The sequence below is a fragment of the Mastomys coucha genome, unplaced genomic scaffold (genome assembly GCF_008632895.1).
Source record: "Mastomys coucha isolate ucsf_1 unplaced genomic scaffold, UCSF_Mcou_1 pScaffold1, whole genome shotgun sequence".
Taxonomy (NCBI): Eukaryota; Metazoa; Chordata; class Mammalia; order Rodentia; family Muridae; genus Mastomys; species Mastomys coucha.
In genome coordinates, this window is record NW_022196891.1 from 67,904,430 (window position 1) to 67,931,876 (window position 27,447).

Sequence of the window (27,447 nt, forward strand, 5' to 3'; positions counted from 1 at the left end):
AAAGGCGTGGGCCACCACCGCCTGGCTCAAACTTCTTTTTAAGGCAGTGTTCCTCAAACTCCCAGACGGATGCATGTGGCACCCCTGCCTGGAGATTTTGGGAAAATGCAGGTTCTTATTCTTCAGGTCTGGGAAAGGTCCGGGGATTTGCATTTTTGACAAGCTCCTCCGTGGTGCTGATGGTACCTGGTCTCTTGTCCATACTTTGAGTAGTAAGGGTCTGTGGGGGTCCAGCATCCGGAGTTGCTCTGCAGATGTGCGGATGGAAGACCTTTTGTGCATCTGGAAGCTGACGGTAAGGACGTTCTGGCATCTTGAAAGCGCTTGGCACTGCTGGGGGCTGGCTGGACTGGCTGGGTACTTTTAGTTGGTCCAGTAAGTGAACTTCGGGAGCAGAAGCCAGCAGGCTGGCGATGAGTCAGCTCTGCCACTTTTTATTTTTTATTATTGTGAGTGTGTGGCGTAAGTGTATGTATGCCATGGCACGCATGTAGAAGACGACTTCGTGGCGTTGGTTCTCTCCTTCTGACTTGCTGTGGCTTCTAAGAATTGAACTTGTGTCCCCGGGCTTTTGAAACAAGTACCTTTACCGTCAGGCCATCTTACGAGCCCTCTGCCAGTGTTTTAAAATGATAATTACCAAATCTCATCCTTACTGTAGGCCTCAGCAGCCTCTCTAATATGAAAGGTTGGGTCTGGATGCCGGGGTCCACTCCAGTGGTGATGCTATGAACAGTAACGACCTTGTATCATGCATAGGGAATGTGCCAGTACTGTCAACTTTCTATTGATGGGAAATATAGGGGGAGTGTAAATGATTTGCCTAAGATCACAGAGCTGGGAATAGCATCAGTGAGGTGTGAATCGGACACGCTCCTCCTTAACCTATGGTTTCAACCATTGCGGCTCTGAAAGCTTGTCAGGAGAGATCACAGACACTCATTCAGGGTGAGTTCTCCAAACGAGACCCTTTCTCACAGACCAAAGCTTCCACAGCTGACACTGTTCAATTTAGAGAGTCTGGCTTGGGCTAAGCACCAGAGAACATGGAGAGCCGTTTGAGGACTCAGGATGGAATGGCCCTAGGATGCTGTGCTGACCATTATGGAGTCTGGAAAATTTAACAAGAATCTACTGGGCTCCCCTGGGCGGCCCTCACAGGAGTCCTGGAGCCACAGTGTCTGGATGTCAACGTCATCTTGGATATAGGAACATCACCTTGGCTCTGAGCCACCTAGGCTCCCTTCTAGGACATTAGTAGCAACGTTACCAGGCTTCAGGGCTGTGCCTGGAAACGTCTGAGCTTTTGCGCTTCCCATGTCTGGTAAAAGGTGGAGAGCAAATACATCTTCTCTTTTAGCTGGTTTCTTTCTCTACTAACCTTACCAACTTCAAAAACAGGGCCCAAAGGTGAGCACATCTGACGTCTAATTTTCATTGATCTTGCATGCATGTGGTTGTGGTACTACGTATTGAACCAAGGATCTCACACGTGCTAGGCAAGTGTTCTGCTACGGGCTGCATCCTCAGCTCTTTTTGTGTCTTCTATTTTGACAGTCAGTTGCCAAGGCTGGCCTTTGGCCTGCTCTGTATCCTAGGCTAGCCTTGAACCTGCTCAGTATCCCAGGCTAACCTTGAGCCTGCTCAATATCCCAGGCTAGCCTTGAGCCTGCTCAGTATCCCAGGCTAGCTTCAAGCTTGTAGTCTTTTGTTGCAGCTTTCTATTATTATTATTATTATTATTATTATTATTATTATTATTATTATTATTAAATTTATTTATTCCTTTGACAACCCAATATCAGTCCTTCCTCTCCTCCCAGTACCCCCTTCACCTAAGTCCTCCTCTCCATTCTCCTTTCCCTTTCTCTTTTGAGAAGGGAATTTCCCCCTCTGGGTGTCCAATACCTCCCCCTCCCACGGCACATCAAGTCCCTGCGGGACTAGGCACATCCTCTCCCACTGAGGCCCCAGACAAGGCTGTCTGTTCAGGGGCTCTGGATACACAGGTAGGCAGGTAACAAGCTAGGGACAGTTGTTTGGGGGACCTGCCTGAAGACCAAGTTGCTTATCTGCTACCTATGTGCAGAGGAACTAGGTCCAGCCCGTGTATGTTCTTTGGTCAGTGGTTCAGTCTCTGGGAGCCCCAAGGGTCCAGGGTAGCTGGCTCTGTTGGTCTTCCTGTGGAGTCCCTGTTCTTTGTTGCTGCAGCTTCTGTGGATCTGGGACGATAGGCCTGAGCCACCAGCCTGGGTTACATAGAACACTTGACTGGATTTTCAGAGCTGAGGATGGGACCCAGGGCTTTATGAAGGATAGAAAAGGCTTCTACAATCACTGAGCTACATCCTCAACATTGTCTTAAATTTTTTATTTGTTTGTTTGTTTGTTTGTTTATGCATGAGGGCATGCACAGGTACTCTGGCGCACTCTCACACATGTGCACATGTCTCACCATGCATGTGGAGGTCAGAAGACAACTTAACAGTGATTGGTTTTCTGCCCCTGCCATGTCCAGGAATTGAACCCAGGTCATCAGCAAGCACCTTTTTTTGCTGAGCTATATTGCTAGCTCCACAACACAACGTCTTAAAGGGGCTTTGTTTCTATTATTTTTAATTGTCAGTGTGTCTGTGTGTGGGTACATAAATATGAATGCAGGAATCCAAAGAGGCCGGAGGCGGCAGATCCCCGTGGAGTTGTAGTCCTAGGGAATTGTGAGCTTCAGAATAATACAGAATACAGAGTAGTCTGATGTGGGTGTTAGAAACTGATCCCGGGTTCTCTGCAAAAGCCCCCCATAGAACATCTTAGATACTCACGAAGAAGGGCCACAGCTGAATATGAAGTCACTTTCTCTAAAATTACCTACCGGGCAGAGGGAATCTCTGTGACTCAGATCCCATCCATGCGCAGGTCTGTCCTTGCCTTCCACATTCCCCTTGGATGTTCTGACTGTCATGTCTGGTATATAAAGACTCTGTAGCAGTGTCTCTCCTCAGTGACAGCAGCCATCTCCCTGAGATGAGGACTCCAGAGGCATTTGGCGCCTTTCCGGCCCCCTCTGTGCCAGCTGACCAAGATGAGGTTTTGACTCTTCCTGGTGTGAACCAGGGGTAGTGCTCTGGCAACCGCCAATGTGGGGTCATTCAGGCAGCTGTCCTTATGGACACATAGGAAAGTCTGAGGTCAGCCTATCCATTTTCTATGCGCGTGGTCCAAAGGGGCAGGGACGAGTGGTTGGTGCCCATGGACAAGCAAAGTTAGTACGGTCCCTTAAAATTACCCGGATACCCCTCTTTCATACACGGGATGGATGACTGATTCACTTGAGCAAGTGAATGGAATCGCTGGCATCATTCTTCATCACTTGGCAGGAATACCATATACAAAGAACCAAATAAGAGCTGGGTGCCCTCGTCTTGGCAGTGGTGTTAGTAGGGAAGCTATGTTAGTCTGGGTATTTCTAGCAGGTGGGTGTCTGGAAACGCTGTCTGGGCACCTGTCACTGGTTCCCAGGACAGGGCTAGGCACATGTATGGGCTCTGACCTTTTCTTGGCTCCATCCTCTATGCCATCCCTGTGTCTACATATCACACACTCTGAGCTCATCCCCATCTCTCACCTCTATTCTCTGATCCATCTCTGTGGCTGCAAATCTCCATCCTGCCTCTGACTATCTCAAGGTGGCCAGTTACCTATTGTCTGTCTTCAAAACATTTTAATGTAACCCCTCTTCAAAAACTCTTCCCTTCTCAGGAAGTCTCTAAAAACCTCACCAAGGAGAATGAGCAAATCAAAGAGGACGTGGAAGAAATCCGAACGGAGCTGAATAAGCGAGGCAAGGAGAACTGCTCTGACAACATCCTAGAGAGCATGCCAGACATCCGCTCAGCCCTGCAGAGGGATGCAGCTGCAGCCTACGCCCACCCAGAGGTACGGCCCCATCTCACCAGGGCATCTCCTGGGCCTGGAAGCGTGAGATCAGCTTGAGGAAGAGCTCCTCAGGGCTAAGTCCCTCCCCAGCCAGGGTCTCACTTCTGTGTAACAGCCCCATAGGTGTGATGGGTAGGACTCGGTCCAGCTTGACTCAACATGGATAGCCGGGGAAGTTCAGCGAGTAAGGGCGGAAGTTGGTACTCAAATCTGGGTCTTCTGGGCCTTGATACCATCCTCACAGTATCCCAGGATGCCGTCCTCACAGTATCCCATGATACCGTTCTCACAGTATCCCAGGATGCTCTCTTGATCTTCCCTGACAGGACACACATGCTCCTACCTGCAACCATCTATGTTTGCATCTCTCCTAGCATTGTTATTAACACCACATTTTTTTCTCTCTTGGAAATGCCTCAACTTGCAGACAATAAATGATACGGTCCCCTTATTTATAAGGGACTCGTTAGTCACCTTCACCAGTGTATGGTTGTGATGGCAGTTCTAGAAAGCAGGCCAGACACAGGTCCGTATCCCCATCTTGCAGATGGCTATAGGTCCTGGATCCACTGGAGAGTAGTGGCAGAGCGTTTCAACCCCTGCTCCTTCCACCCACTTGTGTCCCTACCACAAAGCTAGCCCTGAATAAGACGGCTAATATAGTACTGAGTGATGCCACAAGACCTACTTGCATAAAAATATCTCTCTTCATTTGGTGACTTTCTCCTAAAAATTACCAGCCGGGCTTGGTGGTACACATCTTTAATCCCAGCACTTGGGAGGCAGAGGCAATTAGATCTGTGTGAGTTTGAGGCCAGCGTGGTTTTGCATAGTGAATTCCAGACTATGTGATGATGATGGTGATGATGGTGGTGGTGGTGGTAGTAGTGATGATGATGATGATGATGATGATGATGATGATAAAAATACCTATGTGGTTTTAAATATGTTTACATGCAGTATAGGGGGGACAGCAACATTTCTGAGACCAGGCTCACTTTAACTGGCCTCTCTGGATAGATGGCAGAGCTGAGGCACACTGCTGTCTTGGGTGATTGTTCTGAGTATGTCTTGGGCAGAGCCTAGAGACTGAGCTGGTTCTTCTGTGTGCTGCGATACATAAAAGTTTGGGAAGTGTGTTTCTCAGCTTTCCGTTACTATAACAAATTACCTGGGATAATCAACTAAAAAAGAGGAATGGTCAAAAGACTTGATTTCAGAAGGTTCAAGTTCATTGTCATTGCTTTGGGTGGGGAGTATGTGGTCAAGCTCTGCCAGTCACCCCAGGGCATGGCGAAGCAAAGGAGAAGAAGGGGCTAGGGCCCTATGACCTAACTTCTCCCACTAAGCCCTGTGTCTTAAAGCTTGCACCGCCTCATAGCACCATGAACTAGACACCAAACCTTCAATAAATAGACCTTTAGGGGAGTTAACATCCAAATTATAGCAGGGCACATTGCTCTGTGGGACTCTGTTGCATGGGTCATCGTAAATTTGGGTAGAGAGGGTAGAAGGCTTTGTAGGTAGGCTCAGAACTCTTTTTGGTTGGTTGGTTAATGGGTGGCATCTCTCCTAGATTAGCTTCAAACTCACTATGGAGCCAAAGATAGCCTTGAACTACTGATTGTCCTGCCTCAAACTCCCAGGTGCTGGGATTGCAGGTGTGTACTACCGTGCCTGGTCTGTGCAGTGCTAGGGACTAAACCCAAGACTTTGGGCAAGATAAGTGCTCTGCAAACCGAATTACATTCCCAGCTTACAGGCTCAGAATTCTTGGGTAAAGAAACTCATTGCAGTGGGGCCAAGGGGGCATACCTGGCGGGCTTGGGAACTTTTGAGTACATGTGTTCTGATGACACATGGGGACTCTGAGACAACCAGCACTGGAAAAGTATGGTGTGTGGATTTCCCCAAGAAGTCAAAAGCAATCCCATGCCATAAAGTGAGGAGCAGCAGTAATTATCTGGCTTTTGATATTTTTGAAACATTATATTCCTTTATAAATAATTTTTCTCATCTTTGAGTGTTCCCTTACATGTTGGCCACTGAAACATAAGTTTAACCTGTCTGGTGAGTCACCCCTGAGGGAACCTGAAATCACCCCAAAGCCAGAAGTTCTGGAAACCAGACAGGGACTTGAAGGTATTTGCCCCCCACACTTGGGTCCCGTGCCTCTCATCTCAGCCCCCACTGCCCAGTGCAGCCAGCATTCCTTGCCTTCTGCTTCCAGCTTCCCAGTCAGCCAGCTAAGCTGGAGAATGTGGTCTGTTGTCTTGAAATGACACATTCTGTGGTACGTTCAGAAACCCAGCTCAGATTTCCCTAGGGCCAACTACAAACCAAATCAAACACACCAAACTCTTTTTTTCTCCTTGCTCAGCAAAGTCCTTCCTGGTCCTTCCCTGAGTCCTCACAGCACACAGTGCTGAAGTTAGCACAATCCACCCAGCCAGGCTAGAAGCACAGAGGGAGATGCAGGATGCCCAAAGGTAGGCTCATTCTCTCCGTGTGTATGCAGCAGCCCTATGTCTTGGGTAAGCACCATGCTGCCACACACAGGAGATAGGGGATTAGCTGGTTATTTTTTGATTCTTGCAGATGATGTCAGACAATTCTTGGAATGGCTTGTGATTATTTGTAAGGTGGTCTTCCAATGTGGTCCTTGTCTAGAAGGTTGGCAGGGAGGCCCGGAGACTAAGTTTGTAGTGGAAAAAGGCATTGTGGGTGTGGGATCACTGGATGCCAGGAGGTGAAATCATTTGGCAGACTCTTGGATGAACAGAGAGGCAATCAGAGCCTGGTAGGGGTAGCTGCCACCCAGTTCAACTTGTCTCCAGCGAACCCAAGGAAATTATATGTTGTCTGGCAAAGGCCGTCCACCGTCTTGCTCCATATCCTTGGCTGGGACAAAGAACTGCAGTCCGTGCCCTTTCCCGAGAGCCTGGAACTAAAGTTGGTTCCTGGGGTTTGCCACAAAGAAATGATAGCTGACTTCTCTGACACAGAGGGAAACCAGTGCCAGCAATTAGATGCCCCTGGGCACTTGAGGTAAGGGGCTGCGGCAGGAGCCTCTTGTCAGCCTCCCAGGCAGCTCTTTCCACTGGGAAATGAAACATCTTCCACGTCCATCCGCTGGGCAGTTGCCAGACCACAGCCCTGAAGACATGGATGTTGGCCATATTTTGGAAGGCAAAGAAGTAGGCCCTAGGTCACAGCCAATGTGGCTTTAATGTAAGGAGGAACACAGGCCCAGGAAGTAACCATGGGGCCTCCTTGATGGTTGTGTGACTTCATGTGTATCCTTCTCAGCCACTTCACTGAGTGGTGTTTCAACTAGGTTACTAAATGGCTCTTTCCTTACTGGTAAGTAGCATCACCCTGCTCCATTGTTACGAGGATTAAAAATAATATATAGCCGGGCAGTGGTGGCACACGCCTTTAATCCTAGCACTTGGGAGGCAGGGGCAGGTGGATTTCCGAGTTCGAGGCCAGCCTGGTCTACAGAGTGAGTTCCAGGACAGCCAGGGCTATACAGAGAAACCCTGTCTCGAAAAACCAAAATAATAATAATAATAATAATAATAATAATAATAATAATAATAATATAATAGAGTGGGTTGGCCATTATAGGTGCTCACTAAAATGGCGCCCCCAACAAGCAGGCATCCCCATATTTCTGGTAGAGGTTACCTCACAGGGGCTTGAAGGAGGCACAGGGATGGCACAGAGACTGGATACCGTGGAGGGCACAGACGGCACACTAGCATGTTTTGTGTTTGCCTGGGCAGTTCTTTGACCCCAGTGTACACATCTTTACCAGCTGCCCATCACTACCTCATGCCAAAGAGACAGCCATATTTAGGGACGGCCATATCTGTTGCACTGTCCTGTTAAACTCTCCTCGTGGGAAAACAAGCAGAGACGACAGGAGATGCGGTTGGAAGTGAGCATGGTCAGAATGAACGCCTTGTTTGCCCACTCTGTGCACGCTGAGGTGGCAGGGGGCCGGGGGGCGCAATTTGGCCGCGATGACTGGACTGGATCTCTACAGCTAATGTGGCCCTGTTTTGCTCAGGATGTGGCCCTGTTGGGAAGTGCCACAAGTATTTGATTGTGGCCTCTGCTCCAGCACTGTTCATCCTGTCCCATCTCTCTGATCAGGGAGTGTGACTTGACTTTCTCTTTTGTCCCCTCTGAGGAACAGTATGAAGAGCGGTTTCTGCAGGAGGAAACTGTGTCACAGCAGATCAACTCCATTGAACTCCTGCGGACACAGCCGCTGGTCCCGCCTGCAGTGCTGAAGCCGCAGCGGCCCCTTCAGAGACAAGTGCACCTGAGAGGTCGGCTGGCTTCCAAGCCCACTGTCATCAGGGGGATCACCTACTATAAAGCCAAGGTCTCTGAGGAGGAAAATGACATAGAAGAGCAGCGTGAGTCTGGGTCAGAGGGACAGGGATTTCATAGCCCATCCATAGTGCAGGGTTGCAGTTATCCCAGTGTTTGCCGAGCTGGCTTGGTCAGGGTACTTAACCTCTCTGTGGCAAAGGTTGGATGAGCTGGAGGGACGTCTGCATCCTTTTGTCCCATCCTTCTGGTTTACAGATAGGGAAACCAAGGCTTGGGCAGAATGGCTTTCTTGGAGATACTAGGTAGGCTCTGCCATCTGCTCCTCTCTGCAGTCCCCACGTTTGCTGATTTTCCAACACCTTCTCTCACCTTCCTGCTTTTCCACAATGAATAGACGAGCTTACTTCTGTATTCTTCCATGTCTCCTGCAATCTTTCTTTCCCTTGGCCAAAGTTCCCAGAAGCCACTGCTCGCCCACTCACCCCTTACCTGCCCCTCCCTGCCCCAGTCAATTCCTTCCCTCTCTCTCAGGAAACAGCCTTCCAAGCTGTATCCCTGCTTCACCTTGTTCTTCCATGGGATGCTTCATGTTCAACCTGTAGCTACAGAGTCATTTCACCCATGTTAACTGTGTTCTTCGATTCTGACTACAAAAGCATTTTCTCTCTCTCTCTCTCTCTCTCTCTCTCTCTCTCTCTCTCTCTCTCTCTCTCTCTCTCTCTTTCCTCTCCTCTGTGCGTGTGTCCTACTTCTGGTCCAGATTAGGTCCCGTTAGGTTGTTTTCTCCCTGCCCCACCACCTGCAGTGTCATCTCCTTTCTGGTGTTCTCGACAAACCTCTGAGTTCTATCTTTCTAGCTCTTTCTCTTGCAGTGTAGAACTCGGTGTCCCCTCTAATACATCTTTGCCTTCTATGTTTTGTCAGCTCAGAAGCCTTCAGCCTCATCCATCTCACTCGGAATTAAACCTGAACTCTGTGCAGAGACCCCAAGCTGCCCACGATCTCAGTGCTGGCTTCCTCTGACCCTCCCTCTCACTCGGACCCTCTGCTGAGTCCACACTGGCCTCCTCACTGCTCCTCAGCCTCAGCCGGCTTGTTCTGGCCCCTCGGGACTTCACATTACTGTTATTTCCTGCGTCACCCTCCCCCAAATCTGCCCCTCGCCCACCTCTATGTTGCTTGGTCTACTGTTAGCTTTTTCCCACCCAGCTCAGTGGGTCTCACCTGACCGACCATTCTATTCACTCCTGAGGCATTTTATTGTTTTCATTTTCTTTCTCTAAAATGTTTCCTTAGCTACTGTTTCCCAGGCTATCCTTGAACTCACAATCCTCCCGACTCACTTTCCCAAGTGCTAACATTGCCAAGTGTGAGCTGCCCACGCTCATAGCTCATGATAGCTCCTCCCCAGGTTGGGGTAAGGATAGTAGCGAGTTGTTCAGAGACTCGCAGGGGAAGATACTGTTCTCTCCATGTTCCTGGCCAACGTCTAAGTCCCCAGCCAGAAGGGCTTGGGACAGACCTCAGCTAGAGGGCTTGTATAAAATGCACAAAGCCCCAGGGTCCACCTCCAAAAGGAAAATAAAAGTGACCAGGTAAAATCCTGGCTGCGTTCGTTCTCCAAGCTCACCGCCATATTGGAGCAAGGAGCCTCACTCGCCTGCTTGTCGCTGCCCATCCTTGGCCAGAGTTTTCCGTGTCCTGTGCCATAAGTGACCCTTGTGTTTGTTCCACAGATGATGAGCTTTTCAGCGGCGACAGCGGAGTGGACTTGCTGATTGAAGATCAGCTTCTAAGACAGGAAGACCTACTGACAAGTGCCACCCGGAGGCCAGCAACCACTCGTCATGCTGCTGCTGTGACCACGGATGCGAGCGTTCAGGCCACAGCCTCGTCCTCAGAGCCTACACAGGCCTCTGACTCAGCACCCAGCCTTGTGGACCCTGCTCCCCAGGCTTCAGAGAGACAGCTCTTGGCAACCTCGCAGAGTACTGCAGTGTTTCCAGAGCCCACGGGGGTGATGTCTCCCGCTCAAGCTTCACCCACCACCGTGGCCCACACAGCCATCCAGCCACCTCCAGCCATGGTTCCTGGGGACATATTTGTGGAAGCTCTACACTTGGTCCCTGTGTTACCTGACACAGTTGGGACAGACATGCCAGAGGAAGAGGGGACTGCAGGGCAGGAAGCAACCTCTGCTGGTCCCGTCCTGAGCCCAGAAGAAGAGGATGACATTCGGAACGTCATAGGTAAGTCCTTCTTCCCTGGACTGGTGCTCCTCTGGTCATTTTGGTAAAAGGTAGAGAGCTTCGTAGAGGACAGGAACCGGGAAGCTAGGCCCCTAGCTGGGGTAGAGTCCTTGCGTGAACGAGGCTCCGGGTCTCACCGAGGCTCCGGGTCTCACCCTCGACTCTACCAAAGCAACGCAACACAAGAAAGACCAGCGGAGGTGTGTCTCTAACCAATAGTCAGTTTTGACAGTTAGCAGCATGGTCAACCTTTTGAGGTTGTAACATGACATTGTCGCTACAGAGTTCACATTGGAGAATTATGCTATAGAGTTAGAAAAGGAAAACCTGTAAAAAAAAAAAAAAATCTTGTATTTTCATTGATTTTTACAAGTTTGTATTGGACTGCAATTCTGACCACATTTATCCATGGGGCGCTGTTTGAACATTTCCGAAGTATTTTGTATGTAAATGTGTCAAGGATGACAGTAGCAATCTCCTTTCTGACATACATATGAATGGATAAAATGAACACCGTATTGCCATGGGTTGACTTTTTCCAAATATGAATTTATCCGGTGAGTTTGCGGTGAATCCTGAAGCATCCATCAGCAACGGAATAAAGTTTACCACAGTAAGGTTGCCAGACCACGAACCAGCGGAGGATTCTTATTGGGGTGGCCCTAGAGTCCAAGCAAAGTAGGGCCAGGTATGTCGGTTAGTTTATGCCAACGTGGCATAAGCTAGAGTCAAGGGGAAGAGGAACTCTCAACTGAGAAAATGCCTCCGCAATATTGACCTCTAGGCCCATCTCTCAGGCATTTTCTTGATTCATGACTGATATAGGAACGTCCAGCCCACTGTGGATGGGGCTATCCCTGGGCAGGTGGTCCTGAGCTGTGTAAAAATGAGGGCTGAGCAGATCAAAATGGCAGCACCCATCCATAGCCACTGCTTTAGTGCCTGCCCCCGGGTTCCTGCCTTGGCTTTCCTAAGGATGAACCAGATGAACCCTTTCTCCTTGGGTTGCCTTTGGTCACGATGTCTTATTACAACAATAGAAACCTTAACTAAGAAACCAGGGAATGGGCAGTAGCGTAGGCCATCGTGGAGAATTTAAGGAACCCAGAACCGGGGAGCACACGGATGCCAGGGCCTCACCGAGCAATGCTCTGACCAGGAGGTGGAAGACAGAGCTGAAAGCAGAGTGTGCTGCTGCCCCAGCTGCTGGGAAGCATGGCACCTGCTGTAAGGGTTGTCACGTGAGTTGGTTTCAAAGGATGAGTAGGAATGTTCTACGCAGAAAAAGAGCTGCCTTCTGACTGACAGGTCTGGTGGTGCAAGGGACATTCTAGGAGCATGGAGAAGACAGGACTTTTGTTCCAGAGAGCTCCATGCTCACAAAGAAAAAGGAGACAGGGGAGTAGGGGATTGGGGTGGAAAATAGAAATAGTTATAGAGTTATAGAAAACAGCTGACTACCTGGGTGTGGTGGTATGAATTTGAAATCTCAGGATTCAGCAGGCCAAGGCAGAAGTTTGAAGCCAACTTGGACTATAGAGCAAGACTCTATGTTAAGAATTAAAGTAGATTAAAGCTTAAGAAAACTATAACTTGTTTATTAAGTTGACACTCATTAAGAGTGGCTGGATGGGAATGCTGTTGAGTGGAGGCATTCCTAGATAAGGAAAGCCACAACTTTGGCAGAGGCAAGTTCTGTCTCTTCAACATCGCTTTCCTCTTCCCAGCTCCCTCTGGTAACCTTGTTCCCAGGCCTTCTTCAGCATGTCACGCTAGCTCCAGAAGCAGGGAGTACCTGCTGAAGGCCACACAATGTGGTACAGGGAGCACCTGCTGAAGGCCACACAATGTGGTACAGGGAGCACCTGCTGAAGGCCACACAGTGTGGTACAGGGAGCACCTGCTGAAGGCCACACAGTGTGGTACAGGGAGCACCTGTTGAAGGCCACACAATGCAGTACAGGAGCACCTGCTGAAGGCCACACATCTGGCCTTTGTACCTTTTCTCCTGTCCCTGCCATTGGCTCTGTGACCTTGGCAAAGCCCCATCTTTCTCCGAGTCACCAAGTGAAGTTAGCAATTTGCCTAGTATCCTTTCTTCCGCTGTGTTCTGTGGTTTTCGCGGGAAGTTTGCAAGGATGTACTATAGTAAGGGGTGCTAATCAGGAGAAAGTCTCAGGAAAATGCCAGAGCAGAAGTAGGAGACAGGTAGTGTCTTTGTTACTTTTCTGTTGCTGTGACAAAACTCTATGACCAAGGCAGTGTATAGAAGAAAGCATTTAATTGAACTTGTGGTTTCAGAGGTTAGAGTCTATGATGGTGGAGCAAAGGCATGGTAGCAGGAGCAGCTAAGAGCTCACAGCCTGAACTTTAAACAGAAGACAGAGAGAGAGAGAGAAGGAACATGGGAAAGGGCAAATATTTTTTGAAATCTCAAAGCCTTCCCCAGTGACACACCTCCTCCATCAAGGCCACACCTCCTCCAACAAGGCCACACCTCCCACACACCTCCTAGTCCTTCCCAAGCAGTTCCACCAACTGGGAACCAAGTATTCAAACATATAAGCCTATGGGTGGCATTAGCGTTCAAACTGCCACAGGTAGTAAGACTCCCCGGGATAGCATCTCAGGAAAACCAGCAAGGAGGCAGCACTCGGATGGCAGAGGCTGGGCTGGAGAAGGAGAAAGTGTTTTGTTTTTGCTGTCTGTCTGTCTGTCTGTCTCTTTCTCTCTGGTGTGTGTGTGTGTGTGTGTGTGTGTGTGTGTGTGTGTGTTCACATGTGTATGTGGGTATGCATACACATGTGTGTGGCAGTCCTCGGTTGACACAATGAGTCTTCCTTGAGAGCCCTCCACTTTATTTATTGAGGTAGGGTCTCTCACTGAACCTGTAGCTTGCCAAGCCTATCTACTCCAGCTGGCCAGCTTGCTCCTGGAATCCCGATCTCTGCCTCCCAAGTGCTGGGACTACAGGTAGCTAGTATGCTACCCTGACTTTTAAGTGGATTCAGGGGACCTGAACCCCAATCCTCTCACTTGTGTTTCGCCTCTTAACCATCTCTCCAGTCTTTCCTCTCCTCTCCTCTCCTTTCCTGTCCTCTCCTCCTTGACCTCTTTACCCCTTCCCTTCCCAGCCCTTCCTTCCCTCCTCCCCTCCCCTCCTCTCCTCCCTTCTCCTCTCTCTCCCACCCTGCCTTTCTACTCTCTTTTCTTTTTTATTTTCTTCCATGGGATGAAAAAGCCAAAGACCAGTTCCCTGCTGCATGGATAACCACCTTCACAAAGACCTGGATCCTCCTCCATGTCTGCAGAATGTGCTAGCCTCTAAGTAGAGAGCTCTCTCTTACCTAGCTGAGGGCTGCCCTGAACCTACAGCTCCAGGCCCAGCACCTACCCAGTTCTGTAGGCCCCATACTCCACACTCCAGCTTCCTGGTACCCTTGAGTGGGAGGGGAAATCCCTTTAGCTGTTTCACTGTGTCTACCCACTGCCCTGTGCAGGTAGCAGGAAAACTCAGAGTAAAGATAGTCCGCAGGTCCATATACCTTTGGTCATAAGGCCATTGGGTTTGAGCCTGGGAGCTTCTTCTCCCATAGACTAGTTAGCAAAAGGGGGAGCCCCCTTCCCCCACTGTCTCCATGCTGGCTCCTACACCAGCCTCTCCTACCTGCCTTCCCAGGTTTTATCTACAGTGGGCCTTTAAACCACGGTCATTGCCAATAGGTACCTATCTGGCCCTCTTAGTAGCTCAGCTAGCATGCAGAGAACCCCTGTATCCTGACAGCCATGTGCCTGGTGACAGGAGATAGAGATTGGGGACACATGTTCTCCTGTTGGTCAGGATTCTGTTTGACTGGACTGAGTCTTGAAGTTCCTGGCGGGGGGCTCCTGCCTCTTCTATTTACTCAGAAAAAGCCTTAGTGACATAGATGGAGTGTTCTGTTCCGCTGTCAGGGGTAGGACAAGAGTGTAACCCAGGGAAGAAATTTCATACGTATATACAATGCACTGTGGTTATATTCACCACCTCCCCTAATCCCTCCTGTTAGCCCCTCTTCCCCTCTCAACCCCTTCTTCTGACTAATCCCCCTCCCCCAACAGCTCCTCAGGGAGAGGCGGGGCCTCATCGGCACCTCCTCTATCCATGATGAAATGTTGAGGGGCTAAGTCAGTTGCTGTGTGCTCATGGCTGCACAGGGCAGAATCACATCTGGATGGCAGTGTTTCGTGGCGGTCCTTCCTATCCTCTTGGCTCTTACATTCTTTCTTCTCTTTGGCTAATTACTTCTAATCATCTCTTGCTATCAAGTGCCTCCCACTGACAGACCTCTGTCTACGTGAATAAGGTCTTGTTACTAGAACCTTCTCTGCAAACTCGTGACTTTCCTGTGCCTGGCTAAGCAAGAATGATGTGCTAATACCGCCTGGTCATCAGCGAAATAAAAGTCATTTAGCTGAAGCAGATACAGGGCACTGAGCTGCTGCTGGCAAGGTGGTTTGCTGGTATTTTGTTTTTGTAGTTGTTTTGTGGTTTTCGTTTGTTTGTTTGGGTTTTGGGTGTGAGAGTTGGCAGTTTTGACTTCTTGCTCAATTTAAGATTTTTTTTTTCCTTTTCTTTTTCTAAAAACACAAAATAAAACAAAAATCATTTGGGCTTACAAGTCACAATCTCTCTAACTCCATTTCCTGAATGCTAGGATTATAAACATGGATGAACTACCATATGCTTTTTTATTTTGATTTGTCTATCCTTGAGCTCACTCTGTAGCCCAGGCTGGTCTACGTAGATCTTCCTGCATCTGCCTCCCAAGTGCTGGGAATAAAGGCATGCGCCATCATACCTAACCTAACCATGTCGTTTTAAAGGCAGTGTGGCCCAAGTTAGCTTCAACCTTTATCTTCTGTTCCTCCTGACTCTTTTGGGTTTTGGAACTATAGGAGTGCATCACTACACTCAGGGTTTATGTAGTGCTCAGGATAAATACCAGGGCTTCATGCATATGAGCAACACTTCATGATGTCCAAAAGGAATATCTTACCTCAGGCTTTTAGACCCGATTTTGTAATGGCCTAAGATACCCAGAGCTATCTTCAAGGAAGTGTTAGATCCTCAAGAAAATTTCTAACACGAGTAAACAGGGATTGGTTTTTATTGGACACTTAAGTGTAGCTGTAAGATGGGGAGAGGAGATCTTGGCAGTGTCCAGTGGCAACCTGGGCTCCGAAGAGACTGAGGACCCAGGAGCCCGGTGCCTCTGCTCAGCCGCTCCAGCTGCCATGGAGAACTAGAACGCTTGTGCCAATGGCCACAGCTTGGCAGGTTCCTAGACTTTATCAGTGCCAAGTCCTGATGTGATTTTTTAGAAGGGGCCAGTTATGGGCAGCGGCGGGGGGAGGGAAAGACAAAGAGGACAGTCAGCTTACGACAATAGCAGCAAACGTTTGTCTCGAATTGAAATCTATCATGATCTGTAAAGAATGTCTCCCCCACAGAGCACGCAGCCTGAGAAAACCCAGGCTTTGGCCAACCACTCTGGCAGTGGTGTGAGGGGCCAGGCCTGCCTGTCTTAGGTCAGGGAGGCTGCCCCAGGGACACCCAGGGAGAAGGATGCTGACGTGGGCTATGCTTTCCAGAGCCTCTGTGGCTCAAAGACTCTTCCTACAAGGCAGATAGCTCCCTGCCACAGGCTACAAAGTCTAATAACTCCTATAACCCAGCCCTCAGCTCACAGGGAATCTGGCTGCCTCCTGGAATGGGCCCCAGAAATGAGTCTATAAAGTGGAGTTGCTCCCTTAGATGTATACAGACCAACGTCTGAGGATAGGTCCTTTCGTACATCAAGCTACACCCCTTGGTGCCGGGCCACAACGTTCCAGACTGAGCGAGGCCCGATCATTCCCGAAATAGGGCTGACCACGGGAGGGGGCCAGCAGCCAGGGTGGGAATACTTGTCGGGAGACCCAGCAAGCATTAGATACCCGTACCCACTTCTGCTGTGGGGCTCTCTATCCAAAGGCAGCCATGGCTTGCAGGTCGACAGGACAGAGAGGAACCCCACCACAGAGGTTGTTACCTCTGTGTAAGAGCCAGGCTTGGCGGAGGAGGGAAAGCAGCCTGCATGTTCTGGCACAGACTGGCATAGAAAAAATTGTTGCGCATCCGTATTTGTGATCTTTCTGTCGCTGTGATAAGACACCAACCAAAAGCCACTTGAGAAAAAGTTTACTTTGGCTCACATTTCCGGAGGGCTAGCTAGAGTCCATAATGGTTCGGAAGACACAGTAGCAGACAGCAGGAGTGGGGAGCTGGCTGGTCACATTTTGTATCCATACACAGGAAGGAGAGATATAACAGGAAACAGGGTTATTCGCAAAGCCTGCTGCCAGTGATATTCTTCTTCCAGCGAATGTGAACTTCGTAAAGGTTCCATAACCTTTGCAAATGATACACGTGGCCATGGGGAGATATTTTTTTCACTCAAACACCCATACTGTAAGAATTTCAGAATAGCAGCCTCAGAACATTAATATGGAGCAGACTCTCTGAATGAGGGCCCTATGCTACTACACAGGCCACAGGTTCATCAAGCCATCCCTGGGCACGGCCCCCATGAGGCTAGAAGTGGGTGAGAGGTCTCCAGCTGCCCGACTTAGGGCTGAGGTCACTCTTCGGTGTGTTTTTGCATGTGTGCTCTTACATTTGAATGCCTTCGGGCCAGTTGTTCCTCAGTGCCCCATCTCTGCGGCAGCCTGTTGTCACATGCTCGGCCCGAAGGCTCGTTTTAGTGTCTGCTTGCCTCTCAGAAGCAGTCGGGTGAAGACTTCTGAATAGAGAGAGATGGTGGGAAATAAGAATGGTGATGCGGGAGGAGCTGAGATGCTAGGATGGGGACTTGGGGCTTCACATGGTACCTAGAGATGACAAGTTCCTAGGAACTTCAGTAGATGTACGTTGTGGAAGGTGGCTTTTGCGGTCCTCAGTAAGCAGGCCGGAAGAAGGCAGAGGTGAATCTGCAAGACAAGAACTGGCGTCACTGGCATGAGCCAGACCAGCAGAGGTGAGATCTAAACTAAGTCTGTGGAAGGGAAGGGCTGAGGGGTGAGAAGGATGGAAAGTGGATCCACTCCTCCCACTTGAAGAAGCATGGGAGGAGAAGGAGGTCACAGGATAACCCGAGCCTCTAGCTTGGCTAGTGGATTTCATGCTGTGTCCGGAGATAACAAATGCTGTAGGATGTGAATGGAAGCAAGTGAATATGCTTGTCTCTTTTCTTCCTTCCTTTCTTTCCTTTTTTTTTTTTTTTTTTTTTTTTTTTTTTTTTTTTTTTTTTTTTTTTTTTTTTTTGGTTTCTCAAGACAGGGTTTCTCCATATAGTCCTGGCTGTCCTGGAACTCACTCTGTAGACCAGGCTGGCCTCGAACTCAGAAATCCTACTGCCTCTGCCTCCCGAGTGCTGGGATTAAAGGCATGCACCACCACCGCCCGGCATGAATATGTTTGTTAATAACCAGGTTTGAGGAAGCAGAAAGATACTCAGGGACAGATGTCAAGTAGTCCACTGGATGTACCAGACTGGGCTGTGACTCTTTAGGAAGAGCTGAGAGCAGAGGAAGCAACTGGGAGGGGAGTGAGTGTTAAGAAGGTACATATGGGGATGGGATGGGAACTCTGAGACTGTGGCCAGAGGAGGGAGGGGTGGGAGAGCTGCAGATGGCCCTCAGAGGCTGACCTAAACAGAGGCTTGGACAGAAGAGAAGGATGCCAATGTCTCTTGAGAGGCAGTGGCAAGTGTATAAAGCAGCAGGTAGTGAGAGGCTAAGATCATGCAGGCACAGTGAAGGGAGCACCCTGTGGGATGAAGGAGTACCTCACAGAGAGGCCAGTTGGCAAGCTGACATCTGGGCGGGGCATACGTTTGCTGCTGTGTTTGTCTAAGATATGACATGCAGGCAGGCGTATATCCTGGAGGGATGGATCCTTTGCTTCTAGTCCTGGTAAGCATGGTAGCAGGGGCTATCTGCCTGGAAGGACTGCTGATGAGCAAGTTTGATGGGAAGTGCTCGGTGAACGTTAGTGTCTGCCAGCATCATCCATGGTAGCCTTGCTCTGGGGAGATGAAGAGGGGCACAAACAGAGCTCTCCTCCCCAAGGCTCTGTGAAATTCCCTTTGTCTCTTGCCTTCTTTCTAAAGGTGATGCTGGTCTGTGCCCATGGTTGGAAGCTTTGAAACGGTATCAGTTGCTTTCGTTGCTGTTATAAAATACCTGACCAGGAGCAAACTTCAGGAAGGAAGGGTTTATTCTGGCTCATATGTTGAGGGTGCAGTCCATCATGGGGTTGCAGGGAGCAATGAAGGCAAGACCTTGAAACAGCTGGTCACATCCTCTCTACAGTCAGAAAGCAGAGGGTGAGGCATTGCTGATGTTTAACTCACGGTCTCCTTTTCATTTGACCCCCACGCCCATGAGATGATGCTGTCCACAGCTAAGGTAGTCTCTCCATAATCCCTTACAGGCTTGCCCAAAGCTTGTGTCCTTCATGATTCTAGATCCCCTCAAATCGATCATTTTTAACCATCATAAGAACCATCCCAGGTTCATCTGACCATGGGGATGTATTCGGGCACCACAGTCCGCTAACTCTCCTGGATGTCTTCAGATGTGCTGAAGGCACACACATCAGTCCTGCCTTTCGGCATAGACTCGCCCATCCTGTAAGCTTCTCTGTATCTCAGTGGCATGTGGAAATCTGTCCTGAGGATCCAGGTATCAGCACTGCACAGTTGTAAGCTGGGGACTTACAACTTCCTGCTGCAGAAGCAGGGACATCTCCTCCTGCTCCAGAAACTGACCTCATCTATAGTCATCCTCGCTTGGACAAACTGCCATAGGTCTACTGGCTAAAAACAATAGACATTTATTCTCTAGCAGTTCTATAGACTAGACATCTCAGCTTAGTTTTATAGGGCTAAATCTTTGGTGTCAGAAGCCTGGTTCCTTCCAGAGGCTCCAGGGGAGGAGAACCCATGCCTTGTTTTTCCAGAGTCCACTCCCCGCCAGCATTCTGTGGCCAGTGGCCATATCAGGCCAGTCTTTCCTTCCATCATTACAACACCTCCTCCTCTTTGTAGGCCATTTCCTTGCCTCTCTGGTATGTGGAGGATATTTAGAACTCAGATAATCCAGGCCAGTCTCAAGATTCTTGACTCCATCACACAACATCCTTTTTGCCATAGCAGGTCACTTTCGTGAGTCCAAAGGGTTAGCGCCTAGATATCGCTGAGGGTCTGTCTTAGCGTATTTTCCTGTTGCTGTGACAAAATACTCTAACAAAAGCAACTCAGTGGAAAGTGGATTTATTTCAGCGTATGGTGCAAGGTACCTTTTATGGAAGGGAAATCAAGGCAGCAAGAGCTTTACACATCCACAATCAGAAAGCTTGGGTAATGGCGATGTGGTACTGCCATCCCACTTCAACACAACCCTGATAATCCCCTGTAGGAATGCCCAGAGACCCATCTCCCAAACAATCCCATATTCTGCCAAGTTGACGGCACTCTTGATCACAGAGCAGCCACACAGATCACCCTGTATCATCAGGGTGAATTCTCCAGGTGCATTGTGAAGACGTTATGGTCCAATGCCATCCATTAATGGGGGCAACAGACCAAATTGGAGTTAGTGGTGGAACCAAAATGGAAGCCAGGCCACTGGCTCCAAGCCCATGTATACTGATAGTCCCTACATCAAGGTCCTGCCACTGAGTACCTCAGAGCTGAGATTGGACTCTATAGGGCTTTGGTTATCCCTGGGGCTTTCCAGGAAATAAGGAATTGATTTTGGCTTCCAGAACCATTGGCACCTTAATGTGTAGTGAGAGATGGGTGTGGCTAGGGCGACTGGGCTTCAAGGCACGGCTGGTAGAGAGTTGGTGTCCTTGTGGGACTTTGCCAAGGAAAGAGGCACATGGAAAAACAGGCTGGCACGCCATCCCAGGGATGGCACGAGAGGGCTCACCTCAACATGGGGGGGGGGGAATGTGGCTTCTCCACTGGCAGTCAGGGTCCTGCTTAGCGCCAGGAAATGAGATTATTTTCCATCTCCCTGCTGCCAGGCTCGGCTGGAGACTTCTGTTTTATTGTCTTAAACAAATGAGCTCAGACTTGAGGGAATGAGGCACTGGTGGGTGGTTTCTGTTGTTTGTCAAATGGAAACAAGAGTCTCTCCCCACTCTATCAGAGTAGAACTCCAACACACAGAGCTGCCTAAAGCCAGCCATCTACACCTGACTGTGAAGCCTGCCCGGAAAACACTGCTCTGCCCAGTTCTACCCATTGTCTACCCGAGAGCTGGGGCCAAGGCACAACTGCCCTTTCCGAACTGCCAGCTGCATATCGTGGGTCCCTCCTACCTCAGATCGCTGGAACACAGATTTCATGCAGCAGGCTGCAAGTGTTTGGACGTGGAGTCATCCAGAAATTAGAAAGGCCTGAACCCAAGCTATAGACCTATGTGATTTTTTGCCCCAAGTGTCAAGAACTAATCCCTCCCAACACCATTGTTCTCCAAGGCCTGCTGGTCTTGGTGGGAGGTGGGACCGTGTTTGCTGGTACCTGTGGTCAGAAGGCCCTGGGGAATCTCTGGGGACAAGGGGCATCCGGTTCACCAGTTATCCTCTTTCACCAGGGCCCATTAATACAGGCACAGAAGTGTGCGTGCTTGACTACTTGCGTGTGACTTTGGTGTCATCTAAGCCAGTGTTTAGTAATGCTACGTATCAAGCTTTTCAGTTTAGTCTAGATTACAATCCTAAATAGTTCTAGTGGCCCGGGAGGATCTTTCCCGGAGGGCATTCCAAAGAGCTACTTGGAGGAGAAATGTTGGATTCCTGCTCCACTAAGGAAGACTGGAGCTTTAGAGAAGGCCCTACAACTGGAGTAAGCTAGTGGGTGTCCTGCCTCTCCAACCTCCCCAGCAGGGTTGACGGACAGCCTGTCCCTGGTAGGGACACATAGAGCATGGACGTGTATCAGTTCCTAGGGATATGAATGCCCGCCACCCAGTCATTGCTGCTCCAGGCTGGTGGGGGGTGGGGTACAGCTGTGTGCTTCTGGCTGTCCCTGTCGGAGTTCTTCCTGCACACACGTCCCTCTGTTCCCAATCCCTACACCCAGTGTCAGATCATCGGCTGCTGCCTGTGAGGTGCCAGGTACTTTGTGTCCTGTGTTCTGAGAACATGGGGCAAGCCACAGCCCTTGCTTCCTCGGGCTTATGCTCTTGTTAAGGTAAATGTGGGAGAGAGAGAGAGAGAGAGAGAGACAGAGACAGAGACAGAGACAGAGACAGAGAGACAGAGAGAGACAGAGAGACAGAGAGAGACAGAGACAGAGAGACAGACAGAGACAGACAGACGGAGACAGAGGCAGACAGAGAGACAGAGAGAGAGAAAGAGAGAGAGAGGCAGAGACAGATGGGAGGGGGGCTGGTGACTAGCAGTGAGTGCTTGCTTAATGTACATGAAGTCCTGAGTTCAAGCCCTAGTAACTAATACACACACACACACACACACACACACACACACACACACACAGGGGCAGGGGGCGGGCATGTCCTGTAATAGAGGTATGTTCATGGTACTGTGGTAGCAGAACACAACAGAACAGGACAGAATGACATTTTGGGAGATGGCATGACACCCAAATATGATATTGGATCTTTGCCTATTAAAGGGTAGGATCAAAGAAATGGGGGTAGGGTGGCATCACAGTGGCCCACCATGTTGACTCCAGGCAGCTTTGTGGGAATAGAATTCAGACTAGGCAATGGGTGTAGCATTGGATGATCAGGTTACACGGGGCTGCTGAACGCTGCCAATCCTTCAACTGGAGGGGCCAGGAGAGTAAGAGGGAGCACCATTAGGTCACTCCAACCCTTCCACGCCTCTCTTCTCCATTAGGAAGATGCAAGGACACCCTCTCTACAATCACCGGGCCGACCACCCAGAACACATACGGACGGAATGAAGGGGCCTGGATGAAGGACCCCCTAGCCAAGGATGACCGCATTTACGTAACCAACTATTACTATGGCAACACGCTGGTCGAGTTCCGAAATCTGGAGAACTTCAAACAAGGTTTGTGAGTCAGCTCTGATGCAGCTGTGTCTGCCCAGGCTCATGGCCTGATCGTTGCTGATCGTGGCACCAGCAGTGCTACAGGAGAAGCAGGGCATCCTTTATGGGTTGCAAAAGGGCATTCCCCGAAAGGGTGGTCACCTCTATCGCCTTTTCTCCCACTCTGTGCTTGCTTGGCTCCGTTCCCGCTCCTGGGATATGGATGACCTTGAACCAGTCTAGGAAAAAACAGCCAAACGTCCTTCTTTCCCCATGGCCCTCAACAGTTTACAAATCAAAGTCAGATAGATGAGGGTGGGGCCCTTGGAGTACTCAGGCTCCAAGTGAAGCAAGTGAGATTACTCTTGCTGTTATGCCATAGAACACTAGAAAGTAGTAGAGCCAAGGCTCTATCCCCAGTGTGCAGATCCTAGTCAATAGCTGGTTCCATCACAGGCTGTACTGCTCTGAAGCTTGCTAACCTTCTTGCCACCGCAGGTCGCTGGAGCAATTCCTACAAGCTTCCATACAGCTGGATCGGCACGGGTCACGTGGTGTACAATGGCGCCTTCTACTATAACCGGGCCTTCACCCGAAACATCATCAAGTATGACCTGAAGCAGCGCTATGTGGCTGCCTGGGCCATGCTGCACGATGTGGCCTATGAGGAGACCACACCCTGGCGGTGGCAGGGCCACTCAGATGTGGACTTTGCTGTGGATGAGAATGGCCTGTGGCTCATCTACCCAGCTCTGGATGATGAAGGCTTCAGCCAGGAGGTTATTGTCCTGAGCAAGCTCAATGCCATGGACCTGAGCACACAGAAGGAGACCACGTGGCGCACCGGGCTCCGGAGGAATTTCTATGGTAACTGCTTTGTCATCTGCGGAGTACTATATGCTGTGGACAGCTATAACCAGAGGAATGCCAACATCTCCTATGCCTTTGACACGCACACCAACACACAGATTGTCCCGAGGCTGCTGTTTGAGAATGAGTATTCCTACACCACCCAGATAGACTACAACCCCAAGGACCGCCTCCTCTATGCCTGGGACAACGGCCACCAGGTCACCTACCATGTCATCTTCGCCTACTGACACACTTGACCCTGCAAAACAGAAAGCGCAGAGGGCCCGCTAGCACCTTGTGTGTGTCTGTGTGCATGTCTGTGTGTGAGGCTGTGCAGGTGGGTGTGTGATGTTTTAAAAGATATTATTTTGTATAATATTACAAATGTAAAATGACAGTTTGGGTCTATTTTTTTTTAAATATGGATTGTAGATCAATCCATACGCGTATGTGCTGGTCTCATCCTTCACAATTTATATTTTTGTGCAAATGAACTTCTCCTTCTGACCAGTAACTACCTTCTTTCGTGCTCTGAACCTCTGGCTCCTGCGCTCAGGGGTTGGAGGGTTTCCTCCAGGTCTTGCAGCCAGGAGCAGGAGTGTGGGGCTCAGGAAGAAGTGCTAAGTGGCGGCAAAGTTTTTATGTATTAGAGAAGTTCTTAAAACTCAGAAAAAAAAATACTTTTTTTTTTTTTAAATAAAAGAGATATTTTAAAATCCTTTCCCAGGTCATTTTTGTTTCTCAGGGATGCATTTAACTAAGTGTTAGCTTTCTGCTCCTGAAGAAGGCTGGGTGTTCTTCAGAGATCTGTGTGCATCTTAGATCTTAGAAACACTGAAGTCCAAGACACCCTCTGTCTTAGTTAGGGGTTTCCTGCTGTGAGCAGACACCATGACCAAGGCAAGTCTTTTTTTTTTTTTTTAAGATTTATTTATTTATTTATTTTATGGGTATGAGTACACTGTAGTTGTATAGATGGCCGTGAGCCATCATGTGTGTAGCTGCTGGGAATTGAACTCAGGACCTCTGCTGGCCCCACTTGCTCCTGCATAATTCACTGTAGCTGTCTTCAGACGCACCAGAAGAGGGGGTCAGATCTCATTACGGGTGGTTGTGAGCCTCCATGTGGTTGCTGGGAATCTGAACTCAGGACCTTCTGAACAGCAGTCAGTGCCCTTACAAGCTGAGCCATCTCGCCAGCCCCCAAGGCAAGTCTTATAAGGACAACATTTCATTGGGGCTGGCTTCCAGGTTCAGAGGTTCAGTCCATTCTCATCAAGGCAGGAACATGGCAGCATCCAGGCAGGCATGGTGCAGGAGGAGCTGAGAGTTCTACATCATCATCTGAAGGCTGCTAGCAGAATACTAGCTCCCAGGCAGCTAGGACAAACTTATTAAAGCTCATACCCACAAGTCCATGCCTACCCCAACAAGGCCACACCTCCCAACAGTTTCTCAGGGCCAAGCATATACAAACCATCACATCCCCTCTCCCCTCCTCGGGGTGATGATGGCCGTGTGTGTTCTTTCCTCTCTCCTCCCCTGCCCTCTCCTTTTCCTTCCTTTCTTCCCCTTTCTACCATTTGATAGCCCCATACTCATAGTCCTCGTCTCATCCTCCGAGCTCCAAGCATAAGCCACCATACACAATGCCATTCGGTCTTTTCTTTCAGAAACAAGGTTCCCTAAGGGGCAGGGAAGATTTGCACCCCCTCCTAGTTCAGACTGAGCCCTGTGTGGGCCCTGCAGTGCACAGTGTCCAGGCAGACGCCAGAACACCCGGAGAAACGTGGGCGATGTGGGAGGAGGCAGAACCTGGCTATGAGGCAGGGAGGCGACGACGTCATGTCCATCCTACGCTCTTAGGAGAGCCACAACTGCTCTCTTAGGTCTTTGTGGACCTCAGCCTCCTACCCATGCCCACCTGTTACTGCCCACACGTGCATCCTGTGTGGCTTCTCAGTCCACCCCTTCCACTCCCAGACCTGCTTGCTTCCTGCCCTTGACACCTTTTCAAATCACAGGTAGTCCAGTCTTTCACAGTAGAGGCAAGAGCTGTTTGGCTTGGTGGCAGCAGAGGGGATTGAGAGAGGGCTGTTTCTTGTCAGGTAACCCACGGAGGAGCTCCCACTGCATGCAGACCAAGGGGAAGGCCTCGAGGGGAACAGCTCTCTAGGGAATCCAGCCCATTGCATCTGGGTGAACTAATTGCCTTAGGACCAAGGGACTATTCATGCTGTCTAGGGCCTTCCAACAGCTGGAAAGAGGGAGCAGAGAAAGGAGCCGATGACCACAGAGGAACAACAGCAGCTTGTGGTTGAGTGGTTGAGCCCTCCTTGACTCTATTCAGTTGGGATAAAACGTTAGAAACATCAAGACGAAGAGACTGGGTGTCTCAAAAAAACAGAAGTGCCTCCCCTCGTTGCTGCTAGCTACAGGCATAAGGTACATCCTTTCTCCCTGGCCCATGACCTTACAAGTCAGATGAAGGGGTACTTTCAGCTTCCCGTACTTACTGACTGAATATCGATTCACTTTGCACCCTGTATGTACATAACCTAGGGCCCTTGAATTGATGAGAGATCTATACTTGTTGTTCCCCTATTAAAATATTCCTAACAGTATCATTTCAAAGAGAGGAAACCTAGCGACTCTCCATCCCAATCTTCTCTGCACTCACACGCTCATTCAGAGAGCACTGTGGGCTGGGGAGCAATGGCAACATGCACACTGTAGCTCTGCACTGTGTGTACCGTTGGGCTGTGCAGTGTGCCTGAAGCACCTCGGCTCAGATTTGAGACCTGTGTGTTATGGGCCGCATTCCTTTTACATAGACAAAGTTTTCTGCTCTTATTGAAACACGGTCATTTATAGGAAACAAAAACTTTGCTATTTTCCCTCCACCATTCCCCAGTATATAAATGTCCAATTAGTATAGTTTTGGATTAGAGTGCATCAGAATGTTTGAGTTCAAATATTGCAACAAAAGAATTTTGGCTTGAGGTGAGGTTAGAATTTCCAACTATTTCTAAAATAACCCTAAATATTCTTCGGCCATTCTGGACTACATATTTCTGCTAAGCAGTATTCTCAGCATTGTTGACTATAATATTAAAATGTGAATCAACTTTGAAAACACTGAATGTCTTAGATAGGGTTTCCATTGCAGTGAAGGGATACCAAGACCGAGGCAACTCTTATAAAGGCAAACATTTATTGGGGCTGGCTTCCAGGTTCAGAGGCTCTGTCCACTCTCCTCATTGGCAGGAAGCACGGCAGCGTCCAGGCAGGCACGGTGCTAGAAGAGGAGCTGAGAGTTCTGCATTTTGATCAAAAGGTGACCGGAAGAGACTCGCTCTGGCAAGACTTGAGCCTATATAGACATATGAGAACTCAAAACCCACCCCCCCACACACAGTGACACACACCCTCTCCAACAAGGCCACACCTACTCCAACAAGAACACACCTCCTAATAGTGCCACTCTCTATGGGCCAGACCACCACACCGAAGATGCTTTCCATCTTGAAGTATCCAATATTCAGGCAAGAATTAAATAAACTAGCAATCCATCTCATTAGTATGAGAATTGCTTTCATCTTTAATAAGTGTTTCATTTCCTGATGCTGTGATAAAATAACCTGAAAAAAAGCAACTTAGTAGACAAAGGGTCGATTTTACTTCATGGTTCCAGTTACAGTCGTCATTTCAGGGAAGCCACAGCAGCAGGAGTCCAATACAGCTGGTCACAGTGCATCCATAGTCAAGGAGCAGAGGCAGGATTAATGTGCACAGGCTAATGTTAAGTCAAGTTCCTTCATTCCAGGATCCTCTGCATAAAGAATGGTGCCACCCACAATGGACAAGTCTTCCAATCCTTTAACATTATCCCTGCTGGGCCTGAAGTCCTACTTCCCAGACGATTTTACATTTTGCCATGTGGAGAATTAA

The 27,447-nt window shown here is 49.3% G+C and overlaps 1 protein-coding gene across 2 annotated transcripts in view; it reads left to right on the forward strand.

Annotated features, from left to right (window-relative positions):
* The window catches only part of Olfml2b (olfactomedin like 2B), a 38,796-nt gene extending 14,579 nt beyond the window's left edge, over positions 1–24,217 (forward strand). The window contains exons 4-8 of one of the 2 annotated variants that reach the window (XM_031388900.1): positions 3,760–3,936; positions 8,141–8,366; positions 10,020–10,532; positions 22,489–22,665; positions 23,143–24,217. In XM_031388900.1, the coding sequence (XP_031244760.1) occupies positions 3,760–3,936; positions 8,141–8,366; positions 10,020–10,532; positions 22,489–22,665; positions 23,143–23,744 (1,695 nt within the window). In that variant the 3' untranslated portion in view covers positions 23,745–24,217. Of the gene's footprint in view, positions 1–3,759; positions 3,937–8,134; positions 8,367–10,019; positions 10,533–22,488; positions 22,666–23,142 lie in introns of both variants that reach the window. The other variant, XM_031388889.1, reaches the window with a different exon arrangement.
* The last annotated feature ends 3,230 nt before the right edge of the window (positions 24,218–27,447 follow it).